Source organism: Herpailurus yagouaroundi, unplaced genomic scaffold (assembly GCF_014898765.1).
Source record: "Herpailurus yagouaroundi ecotype Mexico unplaced genomic scaffold, PumYag 77, whole genome shotgun sequence".
Taxonomy (NCBI): Eukaryota; Metazoa; Chordata; class Mammalia; order Carnivora; family Felidae; genus Herpailurus; species Herpailurus yagouaroundi.
Genome location: NW_024412388.1, coordinates 76,001,377 through 76,015,076, shown reverse-complemented (window position 1 = coordinate 76,015,076; position 13,700 = coordinate 76,001,377). Strand labels below are relative to the sequence as shown.

The 13,700-nt window shown below is 37.6% G+C and overlaps 1 protein-coding gene across 3 annotated transcripts in view; it reads left to right on the top strand.

Moving 5' to 3' along the window:
* The window catches only part of LOC121027433 (guanylate-binding protein 4-like), a 37,758-nt gene extending 25,502 nt beyond the window's left edge, over positions 1–12,256 (top strand). For all 3 annotated transcript variants that reach the window (XM_040470892.1, XM_040470891.1, XM_040470890.1), the window contains 2 exons: positions 6,413–6,480; positions 11,407–12,256. In XM_040470892.1, coding sequence (XP_040326826.1) covers positions 6,413–6,460 — 48 coding nt within the window. In that variant the 3' untranslated portion in view covers positions 6,461–6,480; positions 11,407–12,256. The remainder of the gene's footprint in view (positions 1–6,412; positions 6,481–11,406) is intronic.
* The last annotated feature ends 1,444 nt before the right edge of the window (positions 12,257–13,700 follow it).

Here is a 13,700-nt window from a genome sequence, read left to right as displayed (position 1 = left end):
ACACACACACACACACACACACACACACACACACACACACACAATGGAGTATTACATGGCCATAAAAAAGGATGAGATTGTGTCATTTGGGACAACCTGGATGGAACTAGAGGGTATTATGCTAAATGAAATAAGTCATACTGAGGTAGATAAAAGAAAATACTGATGAATTCATTTGTCTAAGAAAAAAAGTTCTTCATAGAAAAACATGAGCAAAGTAAAGATGGCAAAATGAGGAATTCATTTTAATATGTATCAGAAAAAATAATATAATTTCTTTAAGCCATAATGATCCCTTTAAAGCAGTGGGAAAAAGAACACCCCTGTCCCCCCAAAATGGGCAAATATATTAGAAGAAATGAAATATATTCAACTTTGCTAATAATATGAGATACACAAAATAAAGTTTTGAGGCTCCTGTTTCATCCGTAAGGTTAGCAAAGAAAAACACATTTGATGGGATACTAAGTTGCTAAGGATTTGGAGAAATAGGAAATTTCCCATATTTTCGAGAAAGTACAGATTGGAACAATTCTATATCAAGGTATTAAATGCACATACCTTTGATCCAGCAAGTTCAAATTTAGGAATTTATCTTATAGATTTAATTGTACGTGTGCCAATGTCATACGTGCTAGGATATATGTTACAGCACATGTGTATGGCACAAAATCAGAAAACAACTGTCAGGTGCTGGTAATAGAAATCATGGGGCATTTGTACAAGAGTATTCTATGGTCACTACAATGAAAGGGAAAACTCTGTACTAATATGAGAAGATCTCTAGATTTAGCATAAAGTAAAAAAACATACGGAAAGTATGCATAGTTGCTACTAGAAAATTTAAATATAATGAATATGCACATGTATTTTACATGTCTCAGGAAAAATATAAACTAGTAACTATGATTGTGACTGAGGATGGACCTGTGTAGTTGATGTGAGGCTTGAGAGGGTAGCTAACTTTATGTCATATATTCTTCTCCATGCCTCTTACATTTTGTATGGTATTACTGTTACATATTCAGAAATAAAGACTTAAAACTGCTAAAATTAAAACTAAAATAAAAATACATGGAAAGGGAACATTTAATAATAGGGTGGAAGCAGTTATGCTCCTTGAAACAGCATACCTCAGTGCAGTAGGAGAGTCTGCTGATTACAACAGGGAGCTGAAAACCATAAGATATGCATCCTAATCTTGCTTTAATTATGACCTTTCGATGTTCCAGTCTCTAATTTCTTTTTTTACTGAGGTATAATTGGCATATAACATTATATTAGTTTCGGGTGTACAACATACTGATCCAGCATTTATATACACTGGGAAATGGTCACCCCCAGTCTAGTTGCCGCCCATCACCATGCACAGTTGCACTTTTTTTCTTGTGATGAGAACTTTTTAAGATTTACTGTCCTGGCAACTTTCAAGCATACAACACTATTATTAATGATAATCACCATGCTGTACGTGAAATCTAATTTCTTTTGCTATATAGTCACTTGGGAAGTTTGCTAGAATGCCTCTATGTTCCAGCCCCATGCTTATAAAGGGAGTGAATTAGAAAAATTGTTCTTCAGTATCAACTAGATTTTTCCGGAATTCCCTTTCCAGCTGCCTTGTGCTGTAGAATGTGATATAGCTAGAATGAACTACTTGTGATTCTGCAAGCTGCACATGTTATCTTTGGATTCTGTGTCTTTGTATATTGCATACAGACATCCTGCCACCATACTACATTCTCATTATTTGCTAGCCCCTATCTGTCCTGACTTCCCAAGGAGGCAGTTGATCTGTTCCTCCTCTGTGTTCCTTATCGTCACTCCTGTTAGAGCACTTTTTACTAATTGTGACATTGAAATAGCCTGTTTATAGGCATCTCTCCTCCTCTCTTGATCTCAAGTGCTCAGACTTTTTCATCATTGTGAATCTAACTCCCAGCACAGAGCCCACCACATAAACCCCAGATCTTCAAAGGTAGTTCTATTTTTAGCTTTTTGAGGAACCTCCAAACTGTTCTCCAGTGTGGCTATACCAGTTGCATTCCCACCAGCAGTGCAGGAGGGTTCCCCTTTCTTTGCATGCTCACCAATACCTGTTGTTGCTTTAGTTGTTAATTTTAGCTATTCTGACAGGTGTGAGGTGGTATCTGATTATGGTTTTAATTTGTATTTCCCTGATGATGAGTGATGTTGAGTATCTTTTTATGTGTCTATTAGCCATCTGGATGTCTTCTTAGGAAAAATGTCATGTCTTCTGCCCATTTCTTAACTGGGTTATTTGGTTTTTGGGTGTTGAGTTAGATAAATTGTTTATATATTTTGGATACTAACCGTTTATCAGATATGTCGTTTGCAAATATCTTCTCCCATTCCATAGGCTGCATTTTAGTTTTGTTGATTGTTTCCTTCACTGTGCAGAAGCTTTGTATCTTGAAGTCCCAATAGTTCATGTTTGCTTTTGTTTCCCTTTCCTTCAGTGATGTGTCTAGTAAGAAGCTGCTCCAGGGTCAAAGAGGTTGCTGCTTGTGTTCTCCTCTAAGATTTTGATGGTTTCCTGTCTCACATTTAGGTCTTTCATCAATTTTGAATTTATTTTTGTGTGTGGTGTAGGAAAGGGGTCCACTTTTATTCTTCTGCATGTTGCTGTCCAGTTTTCCCAGCCCCGTTTGTTGAAGAGACTCTTTTTTCATTGGATATTCTTTCCTGCTTTATCAAAGATTAGTTGACTGTATAGTTGGGGTTCATTTCTGGGTTTTCTATTCTGTTGCACTAATCAATGTGTCTGTTTTTATGCCAGCACCATAGTATCTTGATGACTCAGCTTTGTAATATGGCTCTTAATGGAAAAGCATTCAATGCTCATGGATTAGAAGAACAAACATACTTAAAATGTCTATACTACCAAAGCAGTCTACACATTTTAATGCAATCCCTATCAAAATACCACCAACATTTTTCACAAAGCTAGAACAAACAATCCTAAAATTTGTATGGAACCACAAAATACCCCAGATAGCCAAAGCAGTCGTGAAAAATAAAAACAAAACTGGACGTATCATGATTCTGGATTTCATTCTCTCTAAAGCCTTTAGGGCACAGTTCTATTTTCTTAACGGTTGTGAGTCAAAGTTTAGCCACCTTCTACTTTCCCCAACCAAAGCCATTGGAGTGAAAGTCCAGTAGCTGAATCAGTCCCTAGAGACCCATTGATACCACTCAGAGGAATGCATCTCATACTGTCCATATGCATGTTCTGGTAAAGGAAAGAAGCAGGGATAAGCCCTACTTCCCCATGAAATCTCCCTAACACATATGGCCAACACACATCATATACATTATCTTCTGTCTGAATGAGCTGCCTCTTTTCAGGACATACTTTTTATCAGGTAACACCTTAAGCCTTAGGAAACATACTAGCTGCAGTGAATGATAACCATAGAGGGAAAAAGAATGAGGAACACTCAACAAAGCAGTATTTACAAGAAATGATAACTGGAAAGGATTAAGAGCGAAGTAAAGGACAATAGGGCAGAGTAAAAGGGATCTTCACCACTTCCATGTTTAGTCATAAACTTCCTTTTGTAATAAATGTTGTAAATACCCAAAGATAAGCCTCCCAGTAAAAGGTGTCTTACATAATAGTGAATAGGAAATAATTGTTGAATCATTGAAGTAATCAAAGAATGATTTCAAACACATCTTGGACAATCTTGTAAGAAGACAAGTTCAAGCCATTTGTGTACATGGTATTTGGATGAAGTAAGATGTAAGTTGCTTGGCCATTTTTACATTACCATCTCTATTTCCTCAAACTTAGTCTACAGCCTGCCTTATTTGTTGCTACCTTCTCACCTCTTAAGCTGGAGTTGAATAGCCCTTGGAAATGTATTTGTTAAGAAGACTCTTCAGTGTTGGCTGCTGCATAGAAATTCAAAGAAAAAATAGAGCAGTCCTCTCTCCAGGAATATAGGAAATAGGTTAAGGAAGCTTAGGAAAGCTGATATGACCATGCCAGTGGTCTCCTTTGGCCTACCTAGTGTCTGCGTGGCCAACAGCAGGGGGGAACATACCAGCACAGGAAAATTATATTACATTTTGCTTGACTCCAATACAAATAATATGTGTGATCAAAACAGAATTCACTATGAAGATAATGCCCACAAAATGGCAGACTAGAAGCTCCAAGCCCTTGTTCCCTCATAGAGACATTAAAATAATAATAACAACAACAACAATAATAATAATAATATGACTAAAATAATCTTATAGAACCTCTAGAAAACAAAGTAAACACAACAGTCAAGTGAACCCCAATCAAGAAAAAGCCACATTGCCCGCTCCCCTAGATTAAGGGATGATCATCGACCAATGTAATTCATGACATTAACAAAATGGAGGGGAGAAACATGATAGTCTCAATTCATAAGGAAGAAACATCTGACAAAATTCAACACCTTTTCATGTTAACAACCCTCGACAAAGTAGAAGTAGAAGGAAACTACCTCCACGAAACAAAGGCCATAAATAAAAAACTCACAGCTAATTTCACACTCAATGGTGAAAGGTTGAAAGCTTTTCTGCTAAGATTGGGAACAAGACAAGAATGCACTCCTTCACCAGTTCTATTCAGCATTGTACTGGAAGTCCTAGCCAGAGCAATTAGCAAGAAAAAGAAATAGAAGGCATCCAAACTAGAAAGGAAGAAGTAAAATTATCTCTCTTTGCAGATGACATGATCTTTTTTTCTCCAGATTTATTGAAATCTTTTTGACATATAACATATGTAAGTTTAATGTGTGCAATGTGATGACTAGATACATGTATACTTTGTAAAATTATTTCCACAATAAGATTAGTTAACACCTCCATCCTTTTACATAATTGTGATTACTTTTGTGTGTGTGGTGATAACACTTAAGATCTATTCTCTTAACAACTTAGAAGTATGTAATACAGCATTTTAATTATAGTCACCATGTTGTGCATTAATTAGATCCCATATCTTACTTATCTTATATCTGAGAATTTGTACTCTTTGAGCAACATCTCTCCATTTCCCCTACCCCTTAGTCCCTGGCAACCACCATTATACTCTTTTTTTATGACCTTACTTTTTTAAGATTCCATATGTAAGTGGGAACATACACTATTCATCTTTCTCTGTCTGACTTATTTCACTTAACAAAATGCCCTCAGTGTTCATCCATGTGGTGGCAAATGACAGGATTCCCTTCTTTTTCATGACTCAGTAATATTCCATTCCATTGTCTATACAATAGTACACACACACACACACACGCATCGTCTTTGTCTATTAATCCATTGATAAAAATTAGGTTGTTTCCACATTTTGGCTACTGTGAATCATGCTGCAGTGAACGTGGGGTTCAAATATCTCTTCGAGATAGTGCTTCCATTTCATTCAGAAGTATATCCACAGTGGGATTGCTGGCTCATATGGTAATTCTATTATTAATTTTTTGATAACTGTTTTGATTACTGTAGTTTCATGATAAAGTTTGAAATCAGGAAATGTGATACCTCTAGTTTTGTTCTGCTTTCTTAGGATGACTTTTTTTATTTGGGATCTTTTGTGATTCCATATAAATTTTAGGATTACTTTTTCTATTTCTGTGAAAAATGTCATTGGAATTTTGATGGGGATTGTATTGTTTGCTAATATCTGATTTAGAGTTTTTGCCTCCTTATAGTTGTCATAAACTTTTTCTATACAACTGTGGTCATATTTGGTATTAAGGACTTCCTTGAATAATGAGTTAGATAGCATACCTTATTTTTTTGTTTATTTATATTATTTTTGAGAGAGAGAGAGTGCAGGAAGGGCAGACAGAGAGGGAGACAGAGAATCCCAAGCAGGCTCTGCACTGACAGCCTAGAGCCCACTGTAGAGCTTGAACTCACAAACCATGAGATCATGACTTGACTTGAAACTAAGAGTCACACACCTAACTGATTGAGCCACCCAGGCACCCCAACATGCCTTATTTTTGATGCCCAACAAGAATTTCTTTTTTTTGTTTTTTATTAAAAAAATTTTTTTTATATATGTTTATTCTTGAGACAGAGATAGAGTGTGAGCAGGGGAGGGGCAGAAAGAGAGCATGAGCAGGAAAGGGGCAGGGAGAGAGAGGGAGACACAGAATCTGAAGCAGGCTTCAAGCTCTGAGCTGTCAGCACAGAACCCGTCGCAAGGCTTGAACCCATGAACTATGAAATCAAGACCGGAGCTGAAGTTGGACGCTTAACCGACTGAGCCACCCAGGCGACCTCTGACAAGAATTTATATAAAAAATATTGTTAAATGTTTGTTTGTAGAAATCACAGTTAAATCATCTGAGTCTTGAGGTTTATTGTAAAGAATTCACACTGATTTCAATTTCTTTAATAGATACTAGAAGCTTCCGGTTTCCAGCGACAAAAAGCACAGATTCCCTGAGGATATCATTGTGTGTGATGGTGAGTAAGTCCACTCATCCTTCCAGCTTTTGTTCCTAAAACCTATGTTTAAACCTTTTGAGGCACAACACTATATAAAGGCTATAGGTTTAAGGTGTATGTGTACTGACCAAAGCAGAGACACTTAGAAATTCACATATTATGTTAGGTCTTCCTTTCTTCTGTAGGGTAGCTTATATGGATAATTAATGCCCCCAAATATTAAAGTCTGTCCTCTTTAATTGTGTGAGCTTTCTGATGCCCCCCAAAAATGGTAAAAAGGAAATATTAAGCCAGAAAAATAATGATTTCCCCTTTATAAATCAGACTTGAAGAGGCTTTGAATGTGTACTCCTTAATAATGAGACCGCACATTTAAGTCACAAATTTAACAATTCCTAGACTTAAAATGGATCATTCCTGACAAGTGTTGGAAATGTGTAAAAGGACTATACTTGAGGTAGGGTGCACTTACGTATGCCTTCAGTATACCACAGCAGAAACCATAGGCTACAGAGGGGTCACGCCAGTTGACTTTTGTTAAGATGTTCTTCTGATTCAGTTTCTGGAAGAAGGGTGGGGGGTTTTTCATATTAGTACATTAGTACATTTACTTGAACCTTTTATAGGGGAATCAGAGCAATCTGCATCTGTGAAGGATCCTCCTGAAAAAAGAATGAGCAAAGTGTCAGACTCCACCTATGGTTACCATAGGAGATATGGCACAAGCTGTCTTGCATGTGTAAGGGTGGATGAAAGAAACGGGGCACATGGCCTCAACCTCTTTGGAGAATGGGCACAAAGACACACTTAGAGGGGTGCCTGGGTGACTCCATCGGTTAAACACCGACTTCGGCTCAGGTCACGATCTCATGGTTCGTGGGTTCGAGCCCCATGTTGGGCTCTGTGCTGACAGCTCGGAGCCTGGAGCCTGCTTCAGATTCTGTGTCTCCCTCTCTCTGCTCCTTCCCCACTCGTGCTCTGTCTCTCTCTGTCTCTCAAAAATAAACAAATATTAAAAAAATGTTTTAAAAAAAGATACAGTAGCTTGAAAGACGCTTTTGCAAACTCATAAATATGTTATACTAGCACTTTACTGTCCAAGTCTTATTAGAGACTCTTTCCTGAATATCCATCCTGCAAATTAAAATCCTCTGTGATTTCAGTTTTCCCTTTAAGACCTATATTTTCGGTGCAATAAGATTTAACTTAAGTTCAGTTAAGTGAACTGATGCATTTTTCAATCCAACATGTAGGCAAGTTGCCATATTTATCACAGCCAAACCACTAGGCAAGTTCCATTGCCTTACATTTTATGTAGTTCTGGATTTCTCTTCGCTTAGTCTGTGTTTTTCAAAATCCAGCAAATGCAAGGTGATTTTGGTTTTGGATTGTTTTTACTCTTACATCACAGTTGCCAAACTCTCCAGTTCTAAAATTCCCTAAGCATGTGAATTATGTCCCTAAAAGGCTATTATTTTTTAAGACATTTAATTTTTTAACTGATCAGTTGCACTCACCACATTTCTGAACTGAAATTGTTTCATGTCTGTGCTTTTCTGGAAGGGCTGGTACATTTGCAGCTTTGTGGTTTTTCACCAAACTTTGTGTAACAGGATGTTAAACGAGACTCTTCCTGTCTGAGAATTTCCACCATTCTCTAAAGATGAGTGCACGAGGTGCCAAAGAACCACAATTTCTAACACAACATGCTACCGCATTTGGGAGGAGTTAAATTGATAAAACATGAAAAAAGTCATTTCTATTAAATTAAATCTCATTAGCTTCCATCAGTTTAAGAATATTTTAACAATTCTTCTTTTACCAGGAGTATACTTGCAAACTATAAAAAGCTATTTCTCCTGGGGTACCTGGGTGGCCCAGTTGGTTAAACATGTGACTCTTGATTTGGGCTTGGGTCATGATCTCATGTTGTGTGAGATCAAGCCCAATGTTGGGCTCCACGCTGACAGCACAGAACGTGCTTGGGATATCCTCTCTCTCTCTCTCTCTCACTCTCTCTCTTTCTCTCTGCTCCTCCCCTGCTCACACATGCACACTCTCTTTCAAAATAAATAAATAAGCCTTTAAAAAAGTTATTTTTCTTGTCAGCAAATTTTCTTCCAAATAATGGAATCTGGAAGAGAGACGCCAAATTTATTTTTTTTCATTGCTAAATAGTAAAAACATCCTGCTATACATCCAAATATAACTAGCCTTAGATTCATCATCTCTAGAATCATATCTTTATAGCTTCATAAATAAAATGAAAAATAACAGCAACAAAAAATGAGAGAGACAGAGGAGGATTCCTTGATCCAGTTGGTGAGGAAGGACTCTTTTTATTTGGATGATAGTCATGTGCCCACCCTCTCCTACATCAATATCTGTGTCTCAGAAAGTACAGGACCTCTGTACTTAGTGCAGCTTGGGTCCATCCCTTAAAATGGCCAAGTTTAATTTCAGAACTCTTTTAAAATTATCTGTCTCAGATATTGTTGCATATCTTTTTACAATAATAAAAGAAATGTCAGCTCTAATTATTACAAAGTTCTGTTATCAAAATGAGCTCCTGACAACCTTGCTAGATGTTAGATTTTTCTAGCTGCTCTTAAAGCTAGCAGTGGTCAATGTGATTATGTTTGCTCAGGAGATAGAAACAGAAGTATGTGTATGTCACTTGAGAGTCTAGGCCACAGAAATTTGCTCCTGTACTCCACCAGTTCCATCTTTTCCCTCCTACTGGTTCAAATTTGGCAGCAGTGGAGCTTTGACCTTGCAGATAAATAGGCTTTCTTAGTGGGTACAGAACAACTAGATGGAAGGAACCTGAATCCCTGCAGAACCCTGTGGAGGAATGCTTCCACACAAGCCTGGAGTGGTAGAGGCAGAGGTGCTGTGACAGCAACCTCTAAAGGGATCTCTATCTCCAGTGTCCTCACTGTACTCTCTCTCCTCCTGCCATCAGAATGTGGAACTCTATACGCCTTTGGAATAAATCCCATTACTCAGGTCCCACCTGATCTTTCAGCCTCATCCTTAATGAGCCTGTGGCTATGGTGAACTCCAGTGGATTCCTAGCATTTGCTCACTACCATTGTTTATTTGCTCATTTCATTCTTTTGGTCTAAAATACATTTCCTCTCATTTTTCTTTGATGCAATCTGAGTTATCTTTTGAGATCCAGCAGTGATGGCACCTCTTCTTGTAGCCATCTAAAATCCTGAATATAATTAATTGTTGCTTTTTTAGACAACCAAGCACTTTATTTTTAACATTATGTTAGCAGTTATTACTTCTCATTTAATGGTAAAATATTCATGTTCATCAAGATACAGGTTAGCCAAAGAACTTTGTTTTTAAATACACAAAAACCGTGGAAATGCTAGTTTTGAAGGCCTGAGAGGTATATAATAATGACAAATAGGCAAAACGTAAAGTAATAGCTTTTATCAGCAGCCTTTAGTTGGGCTGATGTCAAAGTCTCAATTTTGAAAATTCCTTAACTTTAAATAAACTATCCTGGCAAGGTTTGATGACATGTCTAAAGATACTTTAAAAGTGGAGGTTAAAGGGCGCCTGCGTGGCTCAGTCAGTTAAGCATCTGATTCTTTTTTTTTTTTTTAATTTTTTTTTCAACGTTTTATTTATTTTTTGGGGGGACAGAGAGAGACAGAGCATGAACGGAGGAGGGGCAGAGAGAGAGGGAGACACAGAATCGGAAACAGGCTCCAGGCTCTGAGCCATCAGCCCAGAGCCTGACGTGGGGCTCGAACTCACGGACCACGAGATCGTGACCTGGCTGAAGTCGGACGCTTAACCGACTGCGCCACCCAGGCGCCCCAAGCATCTGATTCTTGATTTCAGCTCAGGTCGTGATCCCAGGATCATGGGATGGAGCTCCGCATCAGACTCCACACCTGCTTGGAATTCTCTCTCTCTCTCTCTCTCTCTCTCCCCCTCTCCCTCTCCCTCTCCCTCTCCCTCTCCTTCTTCCTCTCTCCCTCTCCCTCTTTATCTCTCTCTCCCTCTCTCTCTCTCTCTCCCCCCCTTCCCTCCCTCCCCCTCCCCCTCTTCCCTGCTTGTGCTCTCTCTTTCTCTCTAAAAAATAAAAATAGAGTGGAGATTAAAAAATTGTACTTGTTCACTATCTTGAACCAGATATCACAAACAATAAAAGTAGACCAAACTGGCTATCTATTATTTTCATTTCACAGATTGGATCTTTGGGTCAAGGGTGAATATGGTCTTTCCAGTTAGCCTCACTGCAAGACATCGAATCTGTTCCTGGAGTAATAGGGTCAGAGCAAACTGAGGAATGGCCAAGAAACTAGGATGGGAGATGCCAATAGTACCTGTAGTCACCATCAAAGATGTATCATGAAACAAATTATACTAAATTCAGGGTGGAGTGAAGGAAAAGTCACAGTCACCTGAACCTGGGCTGAGGGAAATGAACGGAGGGACACCATGACCTCTCAGAGAGTGGCATTAGCAAGCCTTTTGTGTTTTCCACATTCGCAAATATTTAATGCTAGCATCTAGAACCCAGGTCACAGAGGAAGCTTCTCCTTCTGATATCCATCAGACAAATATAAAAACCTCCTAAATTTTACATTCTTTTTCCCCACGCTCAAAAATACTAACTGCTGAACTAAGGGCAGCTCTTGTTTCCACTGGCTCAGCCCACACTGTGATTATGAACAAGATGACATATTTATTACAGCTATCTCACTAAGCTGATTCACTGACTCAGATTTGTGCAGTAACAGTTTCTTCTTCTTTCTTTCTTTTTTTATATAGATTTCCTCAGTCCCACCAATATCAGAGTATTTGTTTTGTGGTGTTTAGCTTTCTGTCACAGTAGCTAGTGCCTCTTGCTCTTATTCAAGAATATTGTAAAGCTATAGATCTTGACTCTAAAACTATTTATTCTTTTATCCCCAGATTTTTATCAGCTGAAGAATTGCATCAAATAGATTGATGGCCTGAAACTGCTTAAAGTCTGCATTTCCAGGAACTCGATGTGGTTTAGGATATCATCAGTTTGGGGCTCCTTCTTCTTATGTTTCAGGATGCTAAATGGGACTCTTCTGTTAGGGGTCCACTAAGTGTCCTGGACTGAGAACACTAGGTGCCAAATAACTAATTCCCAAGCAAGGTGCCACATCAGCTTTTACAGTTAGGTTAAACTCAAGACAGTAGAAGAAAAATAATATGATTATATCAATTAATGAAGAAAAAGCATTTGACAAAAGTCTAACACTCACTCGTGATGAAACCTTTCACAAATTAGGAATAGTGGGGTATTTCCTCAATTTGATAAAGAATAGCTGACAAAAACCTACAAGCATACTTAATGGTGAAAAGCTAGATGCTTTCCCGTAAGATTAGGAACAAGGCAATGATGTCTGCTTTCACTTCTATTGAACATCATACTGGAAGTCCTAATGAAATAAGACAAGAAAAGAAAAGGAAAGATATATAGATTTTTTTTTATGTAGAAAGTCTCAAAACATCATCAACAACAACAAAAAATTCCTGGCACTAATAAGTGATTATAGCAAGGTTGCAGGATACAAGGTTTACATACAAAAATCAATTGCTTGCTTATACATCAGCAATGAACACGTGGAATTTGAAATTAATAACACAATATCATTTATGTTAGCACTCCTGAGAAAGAAATACTTAGGTTATACATCTGAAAAAAAAATATGTGTAAGGTCTAATGAAGAAAATAACAACTCTGTTGAAAGAAAACAAAGAAAATCTAAATAAATGGGAACACTCGGTATTGTCAAGATGTCAGTCCTATAGATTCAATATAATCCCAGTAAAAATGCCAGCAAGTTATTTTGTGGATATTGACAAACTAATTGTGAAGTTCATACGGAGACGCAAAAGACCCAGAATATACAGCAAATACTGACGGAGAAGAAAATGTCAGAAACTGAAACTACCCAGCTTTAAGACTTACTATAAAATTATAGTAATCAAGACTGTGTGGCACTGGAAAAAGAATAGACAAGTAGATCAATGGAACAGAATAGAGGGCCCAGGAATAGACTCACACAACTATGGTTAACTGATCTCTGACAAAGGAGGAAGAGGAAATCAGTGGATAAAGCATAATCTTTTCAATAAATGCTGCTGGAACAACTGCACATTCATATACAAAAAAAAAAAAAAAAAGGAAGGAAGGAAAAGAAAAAGAATCTAGACACAGATCTTACAATTTTGACAAAAATGAATTCAAGTTGGATCATAGATCTAAATGTAAAACATAAAACTCCTGGAAGATAACATAGAGGAAAAACCTAGGCGACCTTTGGTTTATTGATAACTTTTTAGATACACTACCAAAAATCACAATCAATGAAAAGAAAATTGGTAAGTTGTACTTCATTGAAATTGAAAACTTTTGATGTTCAAAACACAGTATTCAAAGAGTGAAATGACAACGTACACATTAAGAGAAAATTTACAGAAAACATGTCTGATAAAGAACTGATGTCCAAAATACACAAACAACTCTTAAAACTCAAGAATAAGAAAACAACCCAATTTAAAAATGGGCAAAAGGTCTGAACAGACACCTCACAAAGATTCACAGGTGTCAAGCAAGCATCTGAAAGGATGCCCCACATCATATGTCTTTAGAGAACCCTACATTAAAACCACAATAAGAGGGGCACCTGGGTGGCATAGTCAGTTAAGCTTCCGACTTTGGCTCAGATCATGATCTTGGCAGTTCGTGAGTTCAAGGCCCGCTTTGGGCTCTGTGCTGACAGCTCAGAGCCTGGAGACTGCTTCAGATTCTATGTCCCCCCATCTCTCTGCCCCTCCCCTGCTCTTTCTCAAAAACAAACAAACATTACAAAGGAAAAATTCTATCTTTTGGGATGCGCACTGGGTGTTGTATGGAAACCAATTTGACAATAAATTTCATATATTAAAAAATAAAATTAAAAAATAAAAAAATAGAGAATATTTACATATGTCAAAAAAAGAAAAAATTGTAAAAATAATTTTACAAAAATAAAACCACAAAAGATACCACTAAACACAAACCAAAATGGCTAAAACCTAGAATGCTGACGACACCAAACACTAGTAGAAGATATGAAGTGATAACTCCCATTCATTGCTGTGGGACTGCGAAATGGTTTGGCCATTTTGGAAGACATTTTTGTAGTTTCTCTCAGTGCTTAACACTTACCATCTGATCCAGGGATTGT